General features: G+C 38.6%; 1 protein-coding gene across 3 annotated transcripts in view; it reads right to left on the reverse strand.

The window, feature by feature from the left end:
- LOC139948546 (hemicentin-1-like) overlaps positions 1–24,949 on the reverse strand; it is a 99,459-nt gene that overhangs the window by 18,339 nt on the left and 56,171 nt on the right. For 2 of the 3 annotated variants that reach the window (XM_071946732.1, XM_071946731.1), the window contains exons 26-49: positions 24,512–24,684; positions 23,021–23,144; positions 22,106–22,381; positions 20,592–20,867; positions 19,501–19,776; positions 18,490–18,768; positions 18,015–18,290; positions 17,051–17,326; positions 15,767–16,036; positions 14,840–15,124; positions 13,524–13,823; positions 12,758–13,039; positions 11,815–11,962; positions 10,354–10,481; positions 9,197–9,466; positions 8,183–8,458; positions 7,517–7,707; positions 6,789–6,870; positions 6,196–6,327; positions 5,177–5,308; positions 4,066–4,253; positions 3,324–3,405; positions 1,974–2,243; positions 144–320 (exon numbers count right to left, since the gene is read on the reverse strand). In XM_071946732.1, the coding sequence (XP_071802833.1) occupies positions 144–320; positions 1,974–2,243; positions 3,324–3,405; positions 4,066–4,253; positions 5,177–5,308; positions 6,196–6,327; positions 6,789–6,870; positions 7,517–7,707; positions 8,183–8,458; positions 9,197–9,466; positions 10,354–10,481; positions 11,815–11,962; positions 12,758–13,039; positions 13,524–13,823; positions 14,840–15,124; positions 15,767–16,036; positions 17,051–17,326; positions 18,015–18,290; positions 18,490–18,768; positions 19,501–19,776; positions 20,592–20,867; positions 22,106–22,381; positions 23,021–23,144; positions 24,512–24,684 (5,169 nt within the window). The remainder of the gene's footprint in view (positions 1–143; positions 321–1,973; positions 2,244–3,323; positions 3,406–4,065; positions 4,254–5,176; positions 5,309–6,195; positions 6,328–6,788; positions 6,871–7,516; positions 7,708–8,182; positions 8,459–9,196; positions 9,467–10,353; positions 10,482–11,814; positions 11,963–12,757; positions 13,040–13,523; positions 13,824–14,839; positions 15,125–15,766; positions 16,037–17,050; positions 17,327–18,014; positions 18,291–18,489; positions 18,769–19,500; positions 19,777–20,591; positions 20,868–22,105; positions 22,382–23,020; positions 23,145–24,511; positions 24,685–24,949) is intronic. The other variant, XM_071946733.1, reaches the window with a different exon arrangement.

Below are 24,949 nucleotides of genomic sequence, written 5' to 3' on the forward strand. Positions count from 1 at the left end.
ATGATCATTAATTGGGAGAAAATCAATTTGAACTGGAAGGGAAAACGTGAAGTGTTCATAAAAAATCAAAGAGGTGCAGGGAAAATTAGAAATTCCAGTTATAATGTGAAATCATGAAATCTTGGAGTTGGAGAAAGACTTACTAGGGCACATTGGGGGTGTACACGCCCTGTTATCAGTAGACGAGCCTGAACACTGTCGACCGTTATTGGCAGGGGCGGGATTGTCGCATTTACGAGTTCTTCTCTGATATGCGCCCTCGTTGCCGCAAGTTTTGCTACACTCACCCCATGCAGACCATTCGGAATATCGTCCATGCACTAAGAAGATAACATCAAATGTAGGCAACATACCAATAGGGGGATACAAGACTGGAAGCAACTCAAACCATACCCCAAGAATTTGTTACTTTTACCACACGACAACTTGTAGTCCTTCATTTCATTCTCTTCTCAACTCGTTTGTTTTGCAATTCTCTGTATACTTTTGGTAATTGTCAAAGACCAGTCTTCTCACTTGGTGTATCCCAACATATGCATAAAATAACAAACCTGTGAAAATTTGGTCTCAATTGGTCATTGAAGTTGCAAGAAAATAATGACAGAAGAAAAAACTTGTGTCCTAAAGTTTTCAGCTTGTTGAGTGAGGCTTCATGCCTGAAGCATTTCTCCGATTCAAATTTTGGGTGAAAATTAACTCTTTCTCTAAAGTCGATTTAATTCAAAGGGGTTGTTTCTTAAAAAGATAAATGTAAAATATCAGCAGCTCCAAAGTGCTCTTTACCAAATAAGTTGCTATAGTCATTTTTTTCTTTGAGTAATTACCAGAGGTATATCCTCCCTTTAAAGCTCATTTGTTTGTTTGTTTGTTTGTTTGTTTGTTTGTTTGTTTGTTTGTTTGATTGTTTGTTTGTTTGTTTGTTTGTTTGTTTGTTTGTTTGTTTCCAGTCACCGTGTATCCACCCCCTGCAACATTCTCAAAAGCTCAGCTAGCAATACACAGCCAACATAAAACAGACAGGAACAGACTGATACAAGTCTAGACAACCAAATAACTGACCACTTAAAGACAGAAAAACACTAACATTGAACAGACTACATGTGCAGTACATACATAAAACTAACAAAGAGAAATACTTGACAAAGATCCATAAACAAACAGACACTGGACAGATCAACACAGAACAAACAAAACATACATGGATAAAGCGAAAAAAAAAGATGTTGGAATTTGAAGTCAAACTTCAAAATATGGAGATAATTTACGAAGATTGAACAATCAAGCATCTAGCAAAGCTCCAATCAATAACCTTCTGGCATCACAACAGATTGTCTGACTGGGATATTAAACAAAATAACAACTTCGCCAAAAATCCCTCTGATTATACTAAATTTTGTTTCTCTTAACTTCTTTGAAGTCACAAATAATTTAGTAACTGCTTCTTTTTTTTTCCATACTAAACGAAAGTAAAAAAGCATAATAAAAAAATAAGTTGGTAAAAAAGTGGTCTAGAGTTGCAAAGGTCATGGGTTGGAATCCCACCTGAGTAATATGCATGTGTTTTTTTTTTTACGGAACTAGGAAAAGTACTGATTATACAGACCCACATCTGTGTAAGAGTAAAAAACCCAAACTAACAAAATATCACAATGGTGTAAACAAGAACACAGTTAAAGTGACATTTAAGCCAAGACAAAAAATCTTGTGATGCCAGGTGGAAAATCTAAGAATAAAACCAGACCAGCTTTACATACAATCTTTTACAATTCTACCAAACTCATGCGAAGAGTAACTACAACACTAACATTGTTAATCAAACAATCTCAAATCATTTCTACTTTCTTCATCAAAATTGCGTTTTTCACTCTGCATCGAACAATATTATGTTATATCTACAAATGCCACAAACTCTAAACTTCAAACTCTACAATCATCTATTTTTCTACAAAATGAAACTTTTTTTTGGGACTTACCTCTGATCGTCACATAAACAGAAACGGCTTGGGGTCCCATTTGATTGGTCGCCTTACAGACATAAGACCCGCTATCTGCTTGTTTAGCGACCATAATAACCAAGGTCTTATTGGCTAGGATTGTAATGCCTTGACCGGTCTGTATTGGGTAGCCCGATTTGAGCCAAGTGACCGTTGGTGCTGGTTCACCCTCTACAAGGCAATCTAGTTTGACTGTATCACCCTGGTCTGCTATCGTATCCATTGGTTCAACCAGGAAAGTTGGTTCACCTGAAGTTAAAAAAACAAAACAATTCTGGGTGGATTTCACAAAGAGTTACATGTAAGACTATTGACCCCTTGCACGCGCGTCACACGCGGCGACTGATCCGCGCGCACCATGTTGGTGGGCAAGTTAGGTTTACGTGTATTAATGCTGCGTCGCCTAAAACGCGCACTTTCACTGCATAACGCACATCATAGAGTTATGCATAAAAACGTACAGTGAAATTGCCCACCAGTATGGCGCATTCAAGATTTTTCTGCTGATGGTGTCAGGTGAAATGGGTCAATAGTCTTATCTAGAACTGAGTTACTCGTCCTAACTTAGGACTAGCCTTAGGTTTTTTAATATCTTTTAGGACAAGTCCCAAGTTAGGACTGACTCTTTGTGGAATCCACGCCATGAGTTTTAACCTGTGGGCCCAATTTCATAAAGTCTGATAGCATAACAACTTGCTGAGCACATGCAGGCAAATCTTGCTTTAGACAAACTGGTCACCAGCCAAAACTCAAGAAAGAAATTGCTAGGCAGTATTTTCAGCTTAACTGCTTAATGAAACTGGGCCCTGGTTCAAAGCGCAATTAAAGACAACAAATTGGCTCTGACTTTGGCTTAAAGTCATATGGCTACGTCTTGGACAGCCATAACTCAAGTTTATTGATGGAGAAAACTGTCAAAACTGTTGCTTTTTTTAATAGGAGAGTTTCCAACGCTAGGTGGCAGCAGACTTACCGGGTAAATTTCCATTGCTTACGTAGTTCTGAACATGCGCATAATTCTGAGAACAATGGATTTACCCGGTAAGTCTGCTGCCACCTATCGTCCCAGAAGGTCTCCCATTAAAGCTACAAAATGATTACTTTGGTTGAAAACAATTTAGAATAAATTGAAAACAAATTCTAATGATTTACGAAAAGAGGGTTTCATGTAGATTAATAATAAAAAAATGGAAAAAGAGTGTCTACTTTTGGAGATAATTTGATTGTAAGTGGAATACATTCTTTAATTTTACTGCTTGGTCTTATTTTACTTTCATTGTCAAAAGAATAAAGGGGTCAAAAGTAAAATAAGAATTGGAAATAACTTACGCTGGACTTTGATGAGGGCTGCTTTACTGTCACTTCCATATCGGTTAAAAGTACGGCAGATGTAACGTCCTGCATCTTTAACCTACACAAACAAAATAATTAAATAATTTGTTACAAATAAAACACAAATATTTTATTGTAAAAGAAGAATTGTGAGCTGGTGTTATGGGATGTTTTCATTCAGAAAAGAAAGATCAACTTTTGCAGATTTACTTTCCAGTTCAATAGTCAATTCTGATTGGATAGAAAAGCTTTTTGTGTGTCCCAGGTCATGCAAAAATATATGTAAATATTATGTAAATTTTATTTAAATACCTCCAAGGGAACACAACATTCTTAGATACTTTTAAAACATTTTGAAGAAAAAGGAAATCATATATGAACACAAAGATAGGGGACACACAATTAATTAAACTTAGGGAGCCTTAAAAACGCAATTCATGTTCAGAATCTCTCTTTGGACTGATGTGGTGACTCCTTAAGAGCTGTTTGGTTTATCAGTGTAGCAAGAGCTGAGTTTAAAGGCCCGGTAACACGGGCCTCGAAAAACGAGAACGAAAACGAGAACGAAAACGAGAACGTTAAAAATGCACGCCCTCGATTGGTTAAATAAGCGTTGGAGTATTCTGCCTGGAGCAATTCAACCAATAGAATGTGTTCTCTTTGCGTTCGTTATCGTTAACGTTTTTGCTTCAGTGTGACTCGGCCTTAAGAGCTGTGTCTTTGTAAAACGAATACTGACCTCTGTCCGGTAGATGATGAGGGAGCCGTTGCGAGCTTTGCGTACGCGATTATCATAACTAATGACTGTATTTCCCTTGAGCCATACGACCTCTGGAGTAGGGTCACCAACCGATGCGCAGTCTAAGACAGTGATCTCACTCATACGAACAACTTGGTCTGTTGGACCTACCATCACCTTAGGTGGAACTAGAAAGACACAAAAACAAACAATTTCAAAATTTTATTTTTATCCTTCATATATTTTTGAATGTCTAGGAAAATCAGAAATTTTATTGGAGGTATTATACCGGTGTTTAAAAAAAAAAAAATATACACTTTTAAAATGGCTGCAGAAAAAAAATTAATTTGATTCTGGGGGAAAAGGTTTAGATGTATGGATAGCTTATGGATTCAACTTTCATATGACACCAAAAAGTCGGAAAATAATTCAGATTGGTGAGCACTGCTCAATGCAGAATAAGTACCCAACATCTTCGAGTGAATTTTGTAAGCTCCAAAGGACTTACATGTACATGCACCTCTCACAAATTGGAAGGCTAATTACTGCGCAACGTAGTTTTTACACCCTTTAGTGAGCAGTGCTCACCCAATCATGAACTATTTTTCAGACTTTTTGGTGTCATATGAAAGTTGAGTCGATAAGTCGAGAAGTGAATAATGTTTTTGAGACACCCTGTACAAGGAATGGTAGAGCTGACATTTCCATTACAGACAGTATTCATGTTTTGTGTGATATACATTAGATAAACCTGATAAACCTGCATTATAACAACTGAAATTGGCTGTTTTTAAGCTTTGTAGATTTTTTTTAAATTTATCACTTAATTTCATTTGGATATATTTCACAGTTTGCTTTTTCTACCAATCCTGCATAATACTTTTAAACAATGAAAACAAATTTTATGTTTCTCCCAACTGGAGCTGCTCATAAAATATATACAGATCTAAAGTATCCAAAGTCATTCCTGAACAAAAAACTTGAATTGTAAAATGTTTTCATTATAACAAGTTTACTTTTTTTAACAGTGTAGACAAAATGGTTACCACAAATTACCATGCACTCCCTTTTTGGGGTTAGTGATTACTATTATAAATGGTTGGTGCCCTACCTCTGACTGTGACTGTAGCAGTGGCTGACCGGGTACCAAGCAGATTGGTTGCGGAGCATTTGTAAGTACCCTCGTCTCGTTTACCGATGTTCTCAAGAACGTAGGTACTTCGACCATTGATGGTTGGAGGACCTGAAATAAATAATTCATTGATTGAAATACAATTTGCAAATTCATTAATAGAAACAGAATATGCATATTCATAAATAGAAACAGAAGATGCATATTCACAAAAAGAAACAGAATATGCATATTCATAAATAGAAACAGAATATGCATAATCATTTATAGAAACAGAATATGCATACTCATTAATAACACCAGAATATGCATATTCATTAATAGAAACAGAATATGATGTCCTTTGTTCTCTCTGCAAACTTGTCATCACTTGTTCTAGTTTTCTGGATCCAATCTATAACAATAAGTAAGCTCATAAATTGCTTAGAATGGGAACAATTTATAAGCATAAATGGATTACCAGGCAATAGTCTTGTTGCTGTGACTCTTGCTTTGCTAAAGAGTTTTTATTAAAGGCAGTGGACACTATTGGTAATTGTCAAAGACTAGCCTTCACAGTTGGTGTATCTCAACATATGCATAAAATAACAAACCTGTGAAAATTTGAGCTCAATCGGTCATCGAACTTGCGAGATAATATAATGAAAGAGAAAAACACCCATGTCACACGAAGTTGTGTGCGTTTAGATGGTTGATTTCAGACCTCAAGTTCTAAATTTGAGGTCTCGAAATCAAATTCGTGGAAAATTACTTCTTTCTCGAAAGCTATGGCACTTCAGAGGGAGCCGTTTCTCACAATGTTTCATACCTTCAACCTCTCCCCATTACTCATCACCAAGAAAGGTTTTATGCTAATAATTATTTTGAGTACATGTAATTACCGATAGTGTCCACTGCCTTTAAAGGTAAATGGTCCCTGCAGTATGCTATCAAGTATTACACACTTTTATGACACTTTCATAACCTTTTGCAATTTTAGAATTAGACTAGCAACTTACTAATAGTCTCTGTGTCGTTGATATACCACGTGATTGTTGGTGATGGGTATCCCTGAACATCACAGACTAGTTCAAGTCTATCTGTGGATCCAAGCTCAATGTCATTGGGGATGCGTACAAAGCGAGGACCAACTGAAATAAACAACAAATAACAACATTTAGAATAAATAGACATCGCCAGAATGAATCAAACTATTAAAATTCATTTATTTAGCCTTCAAGAAGACTCTGCTAAGGTCAAAACATCAGACTATTATCTGTTTTGTTTGCATTTACACGTATACCATAGTTCCTTTTGGTTGGTAAGCCGTTTGCAACAGCTAATTCTAATTTCTCAAATTTGTATGAAAACACTGTTTTAACAGATGTTCAACTGTTTTACTGATGAACTGTTATACTGTTTTACTTTCTATTGATAAAAATGTACAATTAAATAAATTGCCATCATAAGTGGTGATTGAAGCATCAAGTGTTAATTTTCAGTTTAAATCCTTGCGGCACAGTTTATACAAGTGTTATAAACACAAAGGTCCTGTAAAGTCAATAGTAACTGTCGGTACATATTTTTGTAGTTGTTGTTTATAATGAATTACCATGTATGGTGAGCACTACTTCCCGAGTAAGATGTCCGACGACGTTAGTGGCAGTGCATACATAGCTACCACTATCACTCTCCTATAAAACAACAAGGAGCACAAAGTTTAAGAGACATAATGTTCTGCTTCACACTAGAACGAAAGGAAAGTGTGTCAATAGAGGAGATCAGAACCAAACCCAGCAAAATGGAAGCTATTTTGCTGACTCACTGAATACCAATTTTTCTCCATAAAGGCACTGGATACTATTGGTAATTAATCAAAATAATTGTGAGCATAAAAACTTTCAATTCAAGAATACATTTAATTCCATACTTTCATAACTTACTTGGTAACAAGCAATGGAGAGAGGTTGGTAGTATAAAACATTGTGAGAAACAGCTCCCTCTGAAGTAACATAGTTTTTGAGAATTTCGCACTAAAACATTTATATTGATTGGAAGCACACAACTTGTGCGACAAAGGTGTTTTTTTCTAAATTATTCTCACACAACTTCGACGACTGATTGAGCTCAAACTTTCACAGGTTTGTTATTTTATGTATATGTTGCGATACACCATGTGAGAAGACTGATCTTTAACAAAATTACCAAGTGAAAAGACTGGTCTTTGTCAATTACCAAAGCTGACGTCCAGTGCCTTTAAAAAAAATGTAAAAAAAATAATAAAATAAAAATAAATAAACAAATAAATAAAACAAAAAATTATTTGGCGAGGTGACCGACCTGTACTTGATCAATAACCAGAGATCCATCGGTCTGGACGGCCATTCCATTAGCCGGATTGATTGCTTCTCCATCTTTACTCCATGTTATAATAGCAGGTGGGTAGGAGTTGACAGTACACGTCAGACGAGCACGACTACCAATCCTGACTGCGATGTCGTTGGGTTGGCCTCGATCGATTGTAGGAGGAACTGGAAAAAGGAACAAAGTGTCAGAGGGATCAATCAGGGCCTTACTTCATTGCTGCTTAAATGGGAAAATATTGCTTATCAATAGTTTGCTAAGCAGAAATGAATAGGACACCAGTAACAAATTGTACATGTGACATGGTTGTTTAGCTGATTAACCTATTCTGGTAAGCATGATTTTGTTATGCTTAGCTACTTTTTGTGCTTAAGCAGCTCTACGAAATTGGTCCAAGAGTTCATTAATAAAACCAGTCATAAAAAAAACTGCACAAAAGGACCTCAATTGACTCATGCCCAAGTTATTGGCTCTCTTGAGTGATCATTTGATGAATTAAGTAATATCAAATCACATTTGTAAAACAATTGTACAATACAGTTTGTATAAAATGTTTGATTTGATTTGATCTTATTGGTGCCTGCAGTTAATCCAGAGTCTGAACTAGTCACATGGTCTGTTAGTATCTCTGTTAACCTTTACCTTTGACTTCTAGTAAGCGTTGAACTTGCGCAATACCGCCCCCGTTCTTAGCGAAACACACGTACAGTCCCTGGTCTTCCCGGCGTACTACCGGTATCTGCAGTGACCCACTGGGTAGGATGTTATGATGGAAGCTGTTACCGGTGATATCTTGGTTGTTATGGAGCCAGCGAACCATGGGAGGCGGGATACCAGTTGCGTCACATTCTAACGTTACTTGTTCTTCCTCTGTGACTGAATACTCCTGGAAGGTGGGGCCACTGATGGTTGGCATCACTACAAATAAACATAGAACAGTAGAGTTAATAATCAAGTTCTTGTCTCTTACCACAAAAAGTTGCTTTAGCACAAGACGCCTCAAGTCATTGAATATTCCTAAGAAACAGAGGTTCCCACAACACTCTTAAACACACCATCTTGAGAACATTGCCCTAACATTCAAAGTGAAACTATCTGATCTAAATTGCAGTGATTTTGGATTAAACAAAGACAAAATGTAACTTGTAAACAAGGGTGCTTGCTGTGTCAACCAGAAACACCTGGGTTATGACAACTACCCTTCCACGAGTTCCGGCTTCTTTTGATCGCACTACCAATCCTAAATACACAGGACCTGTGTCTTAATGTCCCATCCCAAAGACCAGCGGTGGATTTCACAAAGGTAGTCCTAACTTAGGACTAGTCCTAGGCAATGCTAAGAGATAGGACTGGTCCTAAGTTAGGACCAGTAACCCATCCTAACTTAGGGCTGGTCCTATCTCTTAGCATTGCCTAGGACTAGTCCTAAGTTAGGACTAACTTTGTGAAATCCACCCCTGGACGGCCAAAGACAAAGCACTCAGGGTATACAATGTAGTATCTTGCTCAAGTACACAAGAGCCAAGACCAGGACTCCAACCCACACTCTGCAGATTAGAAACACCAGAGCTCGAGTCTGGTGCTCTAAACCGCTCGGCCATGACACGACATGGTTAGTACATCAATATTCTATCAACTTAAGTTGAAATTGCCTACCTTCAACCGATAGCTCCACCCTAAGAACATCACTCCCAGCGCGGCTCTGAGCGATGCAGATATAGCGGCCAGCATGTGAGAGCTGAGTACTATTAATCATCAACATTCCATTCTCTAAGAAGGTGTATCCCATCTGAGGGGTCAAGATCTGGTTATTCTTCTGCCATGTGATGGTTGGGCGAGGATGACCAATGGCTGAGCATGGGATGCGGACTGGACGGCCAAGATGGACAGCTATCTTGTCAGGGACTGGTTCAATGGTCGGTGAGACTAGAAGCGAAATAAGAAAGAGAATCTTATCTTGATCACATTTTTAAAGACAAATAACTAGTTTCAATGTGAAAGCTCACTGATTAGTAAACTCATAGCAGTAGGGTCAAAACCTTTTAAAGCCATAAACTGTTTTCTTGCATTTATACCACAGGTGCTTTTGGATGTTAAGCAGAATTGCAACAGCTTGTTTAATTTTCCCAGAGTATATTTCCATGTGAAATTCTCAGAGTGTCAAGAATATAGCATTTAAAATCAAGGTGGTTGACTTTGATTGCCACAACTGAAATAAGTCCCATATGAAAAAAAACAAAATTCCAGACAAAACTTTAACTGGTTAAAACATGACTTCTGCATTTGATTAAAATTTGCAGATATTGTTTGGTTAATAAAAACTAGATGATTGGATTATATTTGTTCACCCCAAAACAATGATGTATTTATGATGTCTACTTGAAAATTATGTATCATTAAGGGCAGTGGACACTATTGGTAATTGTCAAAGACTAGCCTTCACAGTTGGTGTATCTCAACACATGCATAAAATAACTAACCTGTGAAAATTTGAGCTCAATCGGTCATCAAAGTTGCGAGACAATAACCAAAGAAAAAAACACCCTTGTCACACGAGGTTGTGTGCGTTTAGATGGTTGATTTCAAGACCTCAAGTTCTAAATCTGAGGTCTCGAAATCAACTTCGTGGAAAATTACTTCCTTCTCGAAAAACTATGGCACTTCAGAGGGAGCCGTTTCTCACAATGTTTTGTACCATCAACCTCTCCCCATTACTCGTCACCAGGACAGGTTTTATGCTAATAATTGTTTTGAGTATATATACCAATAGTGTCCACTGTTTTTAAGGGGAAAATATTGACTGAAACTCTTACCCAAGACTTCCAGTGTGAATGATTGTGTGTAGTTTCCAGCGATGTTGGAAACGTAACATTCATAGTATCCCATATCGGCAACACTGACTTGTGGGATGCGAAGAACTCCAGGAGTAACAAACTCATACCTGAAAGGAACGATGTTAGATTACAATTACTTCTTTTAGTTGCAGGCCTTCAACTCGATCTTAAAGGGGTACAGCAATTTTCCTCTGGCACTTCTACGGGGAAAATTTGTAATGGAACCTTGCCGAGGGCAACACAGCAAAATCATGGGGCACCACGCCAGCCTTGTGGCATTGTTGTATTAGCCCAATCAGATCCAGCAGTTGTTTCTTTACTCAAACTAGCTGCTGAAGTTGTGTGCGATGTCGTCTGACCAAAGCTTGTTGTTCCTTAATAATAATAATAATAATAATAATAATAATTAATAATAATAATAATTGCCAGGTGATATAAGGGTAGCTTCGAAGGAGATGGAAAAGATCGAGAAGTACCAGGACCTGGCTAGGGAACTTCGTAAGATTTGGCAGGTAAAGGTAAAAGTAGTCCCCGTGGTGGTTGGAGCACTTGGCACCATTCCCAAAGCACTGGGGAAACATCTAGATGAAATAGGGACAAATGTGAGGGTAGATCTGTTACAGAAGGCAGCGCTTTTGGGAACAGCGAGGATCCTGAGAAAGACTCTTGAGATCTAAGGCTACGGGACGTAGCCCGACTCGAGGAGTTACCGGCACAAAGGAAAATGACATCTTTCTTTTGCATGCTGTGATAAAATGAAATAATAATAATAATAATAATAATAATAATAATAATAAGACTTGTAATGCGCACATATCCACCCTGCTGGGTGTTCAAGGCGCAGTAAAACCAAAAACAAAACAAAAACAAAACACAACACAAAGAAAAAGAGACACAACAAAATTAGTCATTGAAAACCTGTGACATAAGATAAGTTTTGAGAAGAGACTTGAATTTTGCGGTACAAACACAAGATCGAAGATTAAGTGGTAGAGAGTTCCAGATAGGTGGCGCGGCTGAAGAAAAAGACCTGTCACCCCATGAGTGTCGAGACTTGGGTTCAATGAGGAGAAGCATGGAACCTTGTTGGTTTTCAGATGCTGTTGTGTTGTTGAACTCACTTGGAGAGGGTTGCATGGGTCGAATTTTGTGTTCCAGTTGCTGTTGGTGCCATGTTTATTTTTCGAGGCCTGTCTATAATTTTGTTTGATGATTTGATACATAATTCCTAGATTGGTTGTAAAACACATTTTACTTCCCTTTCCGTTTAGTTCGGGAGAAAATTTTTTTTTTTTTTTAAGGGTCTGATTTAAGTAACAAAAAGTAATTCAAGCAACTTTCATTGCTGTTGTTTTAACTTAATTGCTTCATCATCAATTTTTATTTTCACATTTCAATCATAAATTTATTTGAACCTATCGTAAGGCATTTCACTGGTACCTTGAACTGGCTGGTGAAATAAACATTCCATTCTTCATCCATCTGATGGTAGGTGGCGGGTAACCATTGCTTTCACAATTCAAGGTGACAGAGCCGCTGGCATCGACTGAGGTTGTGGTTGGACCAGTGGTTGGAGGCTGAGGTGGCACTAAATCAGAGAAAAAATCACAATGAGTAAAATACAGATACATTCACCAAAATCTACATGGGCTCCAGGGATCTTCCCAAATGTTTATTTAAAGGAACACGTTGCCTTGGATTGGACGAGTTGGTCGATAAAACGCGTTTTTAACCGTTTGTTATAAAATGCATATGGTTGGAAAGATGTTTTAAAAGTAGAATACAATGGTCCACACATATTTGCCTCGAAATTGCGTGGTTTTCCTTTTACTGAGCGAACTAACACGGTCTGCCATTTATGGGAGTCAAAAATTTGACTCCCATAAATGGCCAACCGTGTTAGTCGACGAGGTAAAAGGAAAACCGTGCAATTTCGAGGCATATTTGTGTGGATCATTGTATTCTACTTTTACAACATCTTTCTACCCATATGCATTTTATAACAAACGGTTGAAAACGCTTTTAAAAGACCAACTCGACCGATCCAAGGCAACGTGTTCCTTTAATACATGTCAAAGCCAATGTTATTATCAATGAATAACCCACTCCACATAGTGTCCATGGCTGTATTCAAACTAGGGTTATAGGTAGAAGGCTAAGAAAGATACCTCTACACCAAAACCTGGCCACCCACATAGGTTTTCCAGTAGTTATTAACAGCGTTTGTGTGTTCTACGGAAAATCCCACAAGCAAAAATGGGTTAAAAACAAACCACTAGTAAACGTAAACCATAAAAACTTTTTTTAAATGGCCATGGCCTTTACGTATTTTTGTTTTTAAAGTGAGGAGGTGTTTGAAGAAAAAAAAAGTTGGCAAACTTACTATGGACTTCCAAATTGAAGAATTTTCTACTCTCTCCAATAATATTGGATGCAATGCAGTAATAATGGCCGTTGTTCCCCAACTGTGCATCACGGATTTCTAACGTCATGTTGTTATCTCGTAGGATCAAGTTATGATGTTGAGATCTACGTATAAGCTCGTTGTCTTTGAACCAACGGATGGTGGCTACCGGTATAGCGACTGTCGGGCATTGTAAGAAGACTCGATGGTTCTGGATGACGGTCAGGTTTTGAAGCTCTGAATCAGCGATGACTGGTGGAACTGGGAATCAGAAATGAATATTGGGACAAAATTATTTAAGAGAAAACAAAACACATATATTCGTGATGTGGTACAGTGTTATTACTGAAGAACTTTCTAAACACAAGAAATTCAATTTTGACAAAGATTTAAACATTGATTCACACTTTTTTATAGTGTTTACTTAACAAAAAATTATTTTAAACTATAAAAACTATAGAAATTGTGAGAATGCTCAGGATGATGGAACAAATTTATTTCCAGGGCATACCGGCTGCCACTTTGGGTCAAAAGCCTTCCAGTAAAACTGTTAAAGAATGTAAAGCCATTTCCAAAGTGGTGGCTACAGCTTTGGCTGTCCCTAAGGGTGTTGCCAAGAGCAGTCTATGCTTCAATGCAGAAAGTGCATTGACCAAGCCGCAGTCAAAGCCGCTAATTCAGAAACAGCCCAACATACAAAACTCATTATTGGTCTCATAAAAACAAACAGGAGTTCTACACTTACCATTGACTGAAATAACAAAGACTTTGGTTGCATTTCCGATATCACTCGTAGCTAAGCAGGTAAACTGACCAGCGTGAATAACACTGGCTCTGCTTATACTGAGTACTGTCCCTCGACTACGGACACTGACCCCTGGTGTGTTGTGAGTGACCAACTGACCATCTTTAAACCAGCGGATAGTAGGTTGTGGATTGCCGCTGGCATGGCAGGGTAGGTCGATGGTGTCCTCTTGGGTCAGAGTGATCTGGATGGGGTTAAGTTGACCCGACCCAGGGGTAATGCCGTCAATAACTGGTAGAACTGATAAAGGGAGATAGAGAGAGACATTAGGAATATAAATCCGCTCAAAGAAAAAAGTGCATTCATCAAGTCTCCTTGATGTGATATCATTTCCCATTTGATCATTCTAAATCTTTTGAATGGTTTTGGATAATAAAAGCTACTACCCTAGTAAATCTTTACTATTCATGTATTCCAGCAAAGCGTGATCAGATTAGCTCAGTGGTTACTTTCCCCTTGCCTTTCACCTCTGTGGACCGAGGTTCAAATCCCACCTCAGACAGACAGGAGCCTTGCATGAGGAGTGGGTTTTCAGTCCCAACCTACTTGCGTGGGTTTCCCCATTGGGGGTTTTTACCCACATCTAAAACTGAACATTTCTTCTAGTTTTCTTATCACCATACTGGTTTTTGGCACTTGCGCTGTTGGGTGTGTAAATTAATAAATAAATAAACTTAACACAGAAGAAATGTTGATTGATGAGGCAAAATGTGGTTAAAAACAGTACTATTATTGTTTTTATATGGAGCTGGCTCACTGTTGCCTAACAAGGGTGAATTAAGTTTTTTATTTAAACTGAATTGATATCAATATAAACCACAAGGGAAACTGACTGGGTAAATTTTGAAAAAAAATCATTTCAAAATTTACCCAGTCAGTTTTCCCTTGTGGTTTATATTGATATCTGAAACAAAAAGTTGCATCCCCTTAAGGTGATCCCCTGGCTGCCGCTTCCCAGGTTGTTTCGTAATTTGGGTGTGATCCCTGGCTACACGGCAGTTAACGGTTGTATGGCTTCTGACTGGCACCCCCGAGCAAAGATATTGACAAAATAGGGACACCGCCAATATAGGGCTAGATAGCTCAGTTGGTAGAGCGCCGGCACGTTTCCGGAGGTCGTTGGTACGAATCCTACTCTAGTCAACTCTTTGTTCAACCCCAAAAATCTTTTCTGAACTGAATTGAATTAAATTGAATTTGCCAAAAAAAGGACAAAAAAAATAAAAAATTATTTGAAGAAAAAGAATCAACTGTACCTTGAACCTCAACGTTGAATATCTTGTTAGTTTCCCCAGCTTTGTTATTAGCGCGACACTCATAGCGGCCGACGTCGCTCGTTTGAATGCTAGTAAACGTCAGCACCTGATTGGCCGACTGGGTGAAGTAGTTCGGATCCTGGGTAGGGAGTCGTTCTCCGTTCTTGTACCAGATGATATCGGCTGGAGGGACTGAGTTAACGATCTCACAGAACATGTCAACGCGCTCGTTGAGTTGGACGGTGATGAGGGTTATGGAATCTGCATCTTGGATCTGTGGTTTGACTGGAGTCGAGGAGCAAAGAGAGTCGTTTTAAGGTTGGATTATAAAATCTTTAAAAGGTACATGTAACCTTTTGCTTATAATAATACGTTCAAAGAAGATGATATAATTGTTCCCGAAATGCTCACTTTCTAGAGAAAAAGGCCAAAATTACATACGTATAAGAATTTAGGAACAATTGCTTGTGTACTAAACCTTAAGAAAGTTATAAGGCTAGAATTTCAAAGAGCTGTTTTGGTAAAAAAATATCCCTTCTGCTAAGCAGAATTCGTTGCCAGCAAAAATATTGTATCATATAATGTGTACTGTTTCAAACTGATTCCTTCAGCAATTTATTCTTGGCAGAAACTTTATTGACATTTTCTGTTTCAAGCAGCCCTTTTAATTTGAGCTCATTAGACTAAAAAGTAAATCACTGTATAGCAAATTTCTTTTTCAAAGCAAACAAAATAGAGTTGGGCACGAATGCCTGCAATGTTAACACTATGACATGTTGGAGAAAAAGCTATTCTTGCTCAGCAAGATTTGTCTGTGCTTAGAACAGTTTTAGCGTCTACACAGCACAGCTAGACTGGACTAGTACCTAACATATAGAACGGTTTTTGAGCTTAATGGCTTTGTGATATCATTAGAAGTGTAATTACCATGTACAGTAACATCAATGTAGATACTGACATTCCCAACTTCATTGACAGCGACACATTCATACCGTCCGCTATCACTGCCTTGTACGCTATTCAGAATAAGAGTGCCGTTATCAAAGACTAGAGTCTCGTAGGTATTCACTGGTACTTCATTCTTCAACCACATGATCTCTGGTGGTGGGATACCAGTTACTGGGCAGTTCAGGAGCACCCTGGAGCCGTACTTGGGAATCTCGGATGTCAGTTGAGGCCTCAGAATGTGAGGGGGCTCTGAAAATAGAAAGAAAAAGCTGATTCCATGTACTCTTTAAAATCACAAAATAATGTTATGAATTTTTATGAAATGCAGCATAAGAAACCATTGTAATACAGTGTAGTAGTTCAAGGGAAGGGTACATGATTGGTAATTGTCAAAGACCAGTGTTCTTACTTGGTGTATCCCATCATAACCATAAAATAACAAGCCTGTGAAAATTTGGGCTCAATTGGTCATCGAAGTTGCGAGAAAATGATGAAAGAAAAAACACCCTTGTTGGACGAATTTGTGTGTTTCAGATAAGAATAAACGACTTCTAGCTACAAGTCTTTTATTATTTTAGTGAGAAAATACCTCTTTCTCAAAAACTACGTTACTTCAGAGGGAGTCGTTTCCCACAATGTTTTATACTATCAACAGCTCTCCAATGCTCGTTATCAAGTCAGTTTTAAAGTTAATATTTGTTTTGAGTAATTACCAAACGTGTACCTTCCCTTTTAGAAATATCTCTATTAAAATGACAAAATAATTTTGTGAATTGCGACAAAATGCAGCGTAAGAAACCTTAGTAATGGTAGGTATGAAGTATTTTCTAAATCTTGATTTATAAGGGTGGTCCCCATCCACACTGAGGTTCTATAATTGATGCAACGAGAGCATTCCGGCTTGTGTAGTTTTTTTACAAAGATCTTCCAGGGGTGAGAGAGCCGTTGCTGACAACAAAATCAAAAACTAGGATCCAAATTTTAGGAGGTACATGTATGTCGAGATGATGGCATTTCCACCTTTTGGTAAACCCTGGAGTTTAGATTTCAATGAGCTTTTGGGAACAGTATACTCAGCATTATACATGAAGAACGATGAGCAGGATTTCTTAGGCGACACAGCGTTTACAAGTAAACCTATTGACCACCAAAATGGTGAGCATGGCACAGTCACCGCGTGTGAGGTGCGTGCAAGGGGTCAATAACTGATTAAACAAGAGTGTTCTGGCTTGAGTAGATTTTGAGAAAGATTTCCTCTCTTACCTTGTACTTTTAGAGTGACCTGCCTCGTCTGGAAGCCAGCAACGTTATTAGCCAAGCAGGCGTACTGTCCACTGTCTCCAACCCTAGTACTGTTAATGACCAACGAGCCATCAGACATTACCCTCATGGCTAGACTGTTCTTAGGAATATCTCGGAAGTCCTTCTGCCATGAGATCTGAGGTGGCGGGAATCCTGAGGCTCGGCAATGGATGATGATGGATTGACCGAGACCGACTGCGATGGTTTCATCTAAGGCATCTTCGATGATGGGTGGAACTGAGGATGAGAAAAACACATTATAAAACAAATGTCTTCAGGAAGTTATTTGGTTTTGTAAGATGGTACTCCAGGACCAAAAAATGAATACTAATTACTGGGCTAGGCATAGCATTCTAATCAAAGTCCAAGCAGTTGGAGTTAACCTTAAATAAATGGTTTGGTTGTTCAACAAAAATTGGTTTGGTCTCAACGTTTCAAACAGTATACTCGGTTCTTCTTCAGGAGAAACAGCAAAACTTCATTATAATAGTTAATTCTTAATAGATGTTAAATTTGCATCGGGGATAAAGAATATTAATTTTGTTTTGTTTTTCTTATTATTCACACCATGGAAAGCTTCAAACATCACTTCGAAACAGTTGAGTCTTGAGTCACCCATGGACTAGAGAATGAAGAAAGCTCTCAAACCAAATGCCAGGGTAAGGATTTATAAATCTTCAATAAGTGTCTTATCATGAAAGATTAAATATATTTTTTGTTTGTGGTAATTTCTAAAACTTTCAGGGATAGATTGAAGTATTGTGGAAAACAAGACGTTTTGAAAGGAACTTTTTTTTTCGAGTGTACAAATGTAACAAAGGCTAGATGTTCTTTCACTGATTAAGATTAAGTTTCACAGAAGCGTCTTTGACTTTACTAAGCTAGCCACAGCCAACAGACCTAGCCAATGTTTCAGTCAACTCACCATGGACCTCAAGAATGAAGACGATTGTGACATTCCCAGCAGCATTCTTAGCGTGACATTTATACACTCCACTATTACTCTTCTTCACGTCAGGAATCTCCAGAGTTGGGAAGCCATCGAGCTCCTGACTTGGAATATTTGATGGGAGGATTTCTCCATCTTTCTCCCACGTAATCCAAGGGGTGGGATGGCCCTCTACCGAGCATGGAAGTGAAACTTCAGAATCTTTCTCAGCTGTGACGTGGACGATGGAATCTCCGATGATGATAGGGTGAGCTAATGGCAAGAGAAACAAAATTGTCTTTAAAAATCTTACAAAATTCCGTGTCAGGAAATAAATAAATTAATAAACACTTACTATGTATTCATCTTGGCTTCACCCAGAAAAATGTCTTAATAAATATAACAATATTTCATATCAGGAAATGAATTAATTTACATTGGGTTGTAATCAGCTGTGAAATATTTCACTTACTCTGCACATCAACTTCCCACGTCTTAGATGCATTTCCGGCCATATTGAAAGCAAAACACGTATACTCTCCAGCGTCTTCTACTTTAATAGCGTCAATATGGAGTACATCGTTGTCGATAGTAATCCCAACCTCGTTACCCTCCAGTAGCTCTAGACCCTTAAACCACATGATGAGGGGAGGTGGGTAAGCATCGGTGATGAAGCACTGAAGGTCGATGGTCATTAACTCTGAGATTGGGAAGACTGTTGGAGTATTGGAGTCTGGGATCCGTGGTGGGACTGTGAGAGGGAAAAGAAAGGTATAAAGTTTTACTTAGATGATTTTGATGACTAATCTTCGATAAAATTGTGGAATTGATATTTTACATTTCGTCATACGAACCACACGAGAAACGGACTGGGTTTTAAAAAAAAATTGATTCAGGGTTGAACAAAGAAAAATAATCAACAACAGCGGGATTTGAACCAATGATCTCCAGTTTAACGTTCCGGCGCTCTAACAGCTAAGCTATCTAGCCCTATGTTGGCAGTCTCCCACAACTTGTTAAGGGGTGTCAGTCAGGGATCACACCCAAGTTAATGATACAACCTGGGAATAGGCAGCCAGGGAATCAAAAGGGGGAAGTGACTGTTTATTTTTTTATCGTTTATTTTGTCCAAGCAATGACTGTGAGCTAAAAGTGACGCAACCAGAAAGAAAACAAGACAATATATTGAAGGTTCTTTTATATCCCTTTGGCTATGGCTCTGTCAGCCATTCTGAAATGTGAGCTTTCAGTTTGGGACTTCCAACAGGAGGGCCATACCCTTCAGCCAGAGCCAAAGCTGTGGTTTTGAAAGTGGCTGATTAAAGCCCAAATCATACCTGCAAATGCGAATGTGAAGCAATGTTGACGTCACAAATTCGCAACGAATAACTCACAGCAGCTCTACTCTGCCCAACTCATTTCAAATTCAACGTATCGCATTCGCATTCGCAGGAAGTAAAAACCACGCTTTAGAGGGACTTACTTGGTACTGTTAGATCCACACTGTTTGACTTGACTCCTACACCGTTATCACCAACACACATATAGCGTCCACTATCCATGGCCTGGACACTACGGATCAGTAGAGATCCGTCCGGAAGCTGGCGGTATTTACCACGATTAACCGAGATGGCACGGTTATTTTTATACCAACGGATACGTGGTTTGGGGTTACCGGACATCTTACATGGGATGATGGTATCACCATAGGCCGAGGAGGTGATGTTCTTTGGCATGTCTGGATCGGGTACTGGAGGAGCTGTTGAATAATAATAATACAAAATAATAATAATAATAATAATTATGAGTATTTATGATAGCGCCTTTTAACAAGATCAAAGTGCTTCGTAGAAACCTAGCACTTAACCGAACTAGACAGAAATAGAAAAGAGATTAAGAAATGAGATCAAAGTCAAACAGTTATTTTCATTTTAGTCAAAGATTTAATTCTTAAAGCGAGAAAAATTCCTTTCGGGGAAACTAATCAAATCCAACTGCTTGACAATGTTACTAATGACATTACAAGCCTTGAACTTCCCTCTTTGAAGGGCCTAGGCAATTTTGCTCTGCAAGTGGAACCTCTATAAGGGAAAATGTAAGTTTGTATTGGAACTTCGAAAAGGGCGTCACAGCAAAAGCACTATGGGCACGGCAGTTGTTGTGGGTTACATTAAGGCCCCGACATTGTTTTCCTGCAGACACAATTTTATACAGAATGTCAAATGTCCTATATCGACAGAAAAGTATCTTGGCCGCCCTATAAATGGCCTGGATTGTACCATTTTACTCATCTTTTTGCTGCCACACTCTTATATGTGGGAGTCAAATTCAAAAGACTGTGTCGCCTAAAATGCGCATTTCACTGTATTACACATGGGGGAAGTGACTCATAAATGGCGGAACCAAGATTTATTAATATGATTGGACTCTGCTAGGTTCAAAACAACAGGCCAGTAACTATTTGTTGCATTTACACCATAGGTCCCTTTGGTTGGTACACATGTAAGCAGTTTGAACTACTTCTATTTTCTCATGGTGTATAAAATGAAATTTGGTTCAAAAGATTCTACTTACTATGAACTCTAAGAGTCATCGTAATGGATGCATCTCCTGCTTCATTCTTAGCGATACAACGATACATTCCGGCGTCTTCACCATCCACGCTACTCAATCTTAAAGATCCTTGCACCATTTGCTCAATATTCTCATCGTCAGCAGGGAGGACCTCCACACCGTCCTTCTCCCATGTTACCGTCGGTTCGGGTACTCCGGCCGACTCACACGGCAAGATCACTGAAGAGCCTTCGATTCTAGTCAAGTAGGTCTGGACTTGGTTGATGGTTGGAGGAACTAAAAATACACAAAGAAATTTATCATGTGACTAAGATTTGTTCAATGAGTTTCTAGTTGAATCGATGACTTTTCTTCTTGTTCCGTCCTAGCTTGTTAAGTAGATGTGTCTACTTTGTTTGTTTGTCCTGTTGCGTCCCTGTCTGTATGTTCCGTTGTAACTTAAGTTCTGTTCAGGAGTCCACTATGTTGTTAATAATAATAATAATAAGACTTGTAATGCGCACATATCCACCCTGCTGGGTGTTCAAGGCGCAGTAAAACCCCCCCAAAAAAAAACAAAAAAAAAAACAACACAACACAAAGAAAAACAGACACAACAAAATTAGTGATTGAAAACCTGTGACATAAGATAAGTTTTGAGAAGAGACTTGAATTTTGCGGTACAGAGACAAGATCGAAGATTAAGTGGTAGAGAGTTCCAGATGCGTGGCGCAGCTGAAGAAAAAGACCTGTCACCCCATGAGTGTCGAAACTTGGGTTCAATGAGGAGAAGCATAGAACTTGATTGAAGATTCCTTGATGGAGTGTAAATTTGAAGCAGTTCAGAAATATAGTGGGGAGCCTTGCCATTAAGAGCTTTGTGGAGCTTTGTTGTATACTGTGTAAGGCATTTCTATGCAAGACTTTTTCTTTTAAAGGAACACGTTGCCTTGGATCGGTCGAGTTGGTCTTTGAAAAGCGTTCTGTAACCGTTTGTTATAAAATCGGTATGGTTAGAAAGATGTTGTAAAAGTAGAATACAATGACCTACACAAATATGCCTCGAAATTGCGTGGTTTTCGTTTTACCTCGTCGAAAAACACGGTCGGCCATTTATGGGAGTCAAAAATTTGACTCCCATAAATGGCCGACCGTGTTAGTTCGCGACGTAAAATGAAACCGGTGCAATTTTGAGTGATACTTGTGTGGATCATTGTATTCTACTTTTAAAACATCTTTCTAACCATATACATTTCATAACAAACGGTTTCAAACGCTTTTCGTAGACCAACTCGTCCGATCCAAGGCAACGTGTTCCTTTAAATATGTTTCCATAATTGCCACTTTTCTATTGCATCTCATATAAATATTATTCTAAAAGTTCTTTATATATCTTTGTTCAATAAACCTTCTTTATAACCACTTGACTATTTTGCATAATGGAAACAAATATCGAGTTGATTTGAGTTGAACACCAAAATGTCACTTTCATGATTTTGTTTCTGCTTAGTTAAAAGGATTGAAGAGAAACTCACCCATCACCCTAACATCAACGATGCGTGTGTCATTCCCAGCGACGTTCTTAGCCACACACATATACCGTCCCTCATCCCAGACAGCAGCGTAGGGGATCTCTAACGTTCCATAGGGGTAGATCCTATAGCGTAGATTCTGGTTGGAGACAGGGTTGTCTTCAAAGCGCCAAGCGATACGTGGAGTGGGGTATCCGTCGGATTGGCATGGGATCTGTAGAGACTCACCAGCTCGGATTATGATTTCTTCATAACGAGGGTTGTTCAGGACGGGTGGGACTGTTGGAAAAACACAAATGTCATTCTTAAAATCTCTATTCCATTGGTTGAAGCACACTAACTTGCTAAGCACGGAAATATCTTGGTTGGACGGAACAGATTCATGGGAAAAATGTTGTGTAAATGACATGCTCACACCTGGTGCCATGAAATTTGTTGCTTCTTGCTCAAACTGTTTAGCAACTTTTGGAGTAAACATGTGTAGTACAAAAAAACTTGCTAAGAACAGAAATGTCTTGGTTGGAAGCCAACAGTTTAATAACGAAAGTGTTGTGTATATGACAGCATTTGTGCTATGCTATTTTGTGCTAATTGATCAACCTGCTATTTTGTGTTAAGCAACTCTCTGTAGTTTGTCTGGTCTTTGTCCCCTCAAACCTCATTGTCCCACATCATTAAGTTAGCACACAAGTGCTAGTGGAATCTGGAAAGATGTAGCACTTTACAAACCCATAACAGCACCCATAACAGCACCCTCACTAAGAAGGTTAATGAAGGCCAATCATTGGCTGAGAGTTGTGCGCAGCGCATCCCTTGTTGACCATAGCAATGGCGGCTAATTCAAGGGGTCTATACCTGTGGTCAATTTAATGTGTGTAACCATGGAAATGTAGTGATAATGGGTTTTTTGTAACTTACTGTGTACGTTGACATGGAAGTGTTTACTGCTGCTCCCAATGTTGTTTGTTGCTACGCACTGATACATACCAGCATCGGAATCATGAATGTTGGGTATACTCAACCGAGACCCGTCATTCTGAACCTGGTGGCAGAATAGAAATCACTCAATCATTTGAATCAATCTGAGTCATTCCAATAAATCTGAATCGTTCAAATCATTCAAAATCAATCAAATCCTTCATTTGGATTATGTTTATATTATTGATTGTTTTACAATGATTTTGTGGAAACAATAAACCTTCACCCCTAAACCTTGACCCTAAAATCTAAATCACAATGTTTAATTTGATTTATTGAATCTTTGGTTTATCAAATTGTCTTCAGATAATCTCAAAATGAAAACTGCTAATGCAGATTTGAGCTACAATGGTTTCTCTTACAAAATCTTGTAAAAAAATTGTAAAACTATTGAGTCATCTGGGCTCAAGTTCCGGCTTGGTCAATGACTTCTCAAACCCCTGTTAATCCCTATACAGGCATGATATTTGGCCATTAGAAAAAAGTAGGGAAATTTTGATTAGGTACAAGGCCTGATCCAAATGTAAATACGGTGGAGGTTTTAATACACTTTTCAGGCTAATTTTGCTGATTTTTCAGAGGGCCAAAAAGCCGGAAATCAGACTTAAAGGCATTGACACTAATGGTAATTACTCAAAATAGTTGGTATCTGAAATCACACAACTTGTGTGATTTCAGTGATCTTTTTTCTTTTGTTCTCTCTCACAACTCAATTTTTCACCGGATCTTGGAGGACAATGGTCCCAAGGCAGCTGACTTGAACTTGGTGTGACCTGTTCAGTGATTGGACGAACTATTGCGCGCAATTGTTGATGTATAACATTGGTACCTAAAATAATCTGAACGAAAACGCGTGTGAATTTGCCTCTATCATACCATGCGTGCATGGAGTTCATGCTGCCTGCTGATGACGGTCGATGACGACGACTGACTGTTGAAACGAAGTCTGCGTGTCTCGCTTGCGTTGTGTAATGTAATTTGCACATGCGTTGTGTAATGTGTGGTTTGTGCGTTGTGTATGTGGTCGCAATGTGGTCAGCGTTTTCGAGGTAACTTCGAGCGATTGTTTTATGGTTGCGTCGTTGAAATTTTAATTCAAAAAGAAGAAGGAAATCTGGTAAAACCAAATCTAATTTTACTCACTGCTGTTTTTAAACTGTTCAACAACAAAAAAATAATAAAAGAAGTTCAGTAATTTTCACTGAAATTATTAGACAGCACGGCTTCACCCAAGCCGTGCATCAAATTTTTGCCCGTGTTTTCGGCCCAACTGGCCGTGCTAACACGGCGTGCACGGCTCGCTAGCTAACACGTTGACCAAGTGAGAAGACTGGTCTTTGACAATTACATGTACCAAAGGAATCCAGTGCCTTAAAGAAGGAAGAATATCACGCCTGCCTATACTACGCTGTACACTAATGGCCTAGTTACCTGTACACCCATATCACCACGGCTACTAATAACTCTACCATCTCTGTACCATTGTATCGTTGCTTCTGGGTGGGCTACCGTTACATTACAATAAAGGAACACATCATCAGATTGACTGGCTGAGATCTGCTTGGGTTGGTACACGTTGTTTTCTCCATCAATATGAGGTTTCACTGCAATTGAATAGAGAAGTTTCTTGGTTTACAAAAAGGGTGTTGCAATCTGATATCCAATCTACTAACATGCTTGTAAAATATTTTTGTAGAACGCTGAATGTGTAACACTGTTGAGAACTGTTCCATTGATTGCTTGGTTGTCAACTACCAAAGTTGTGTTCTAATAAGTTTTCATGAGAAAGATAAGTGGAGAGGAGAACCTTCAAGTAAAGGAAACTGGGGAAAGGCCCCCTTCAATCTTCCTTCAAAACAACGGTAGATG

Source organism: Asterias amurensis, chromosome 15 (genome assembly GCF_032118995.1).
Source record: "Asterias amurensis chromosome 15, ASM3211899v1".
In the NCBI taxonomy this organism is placed as follows: Eukaryota; Metazoa; Echinodermata; class Asteroidea; order Forcipulatida; family Asteriidae; genus Asterias; species Asterias amurensis.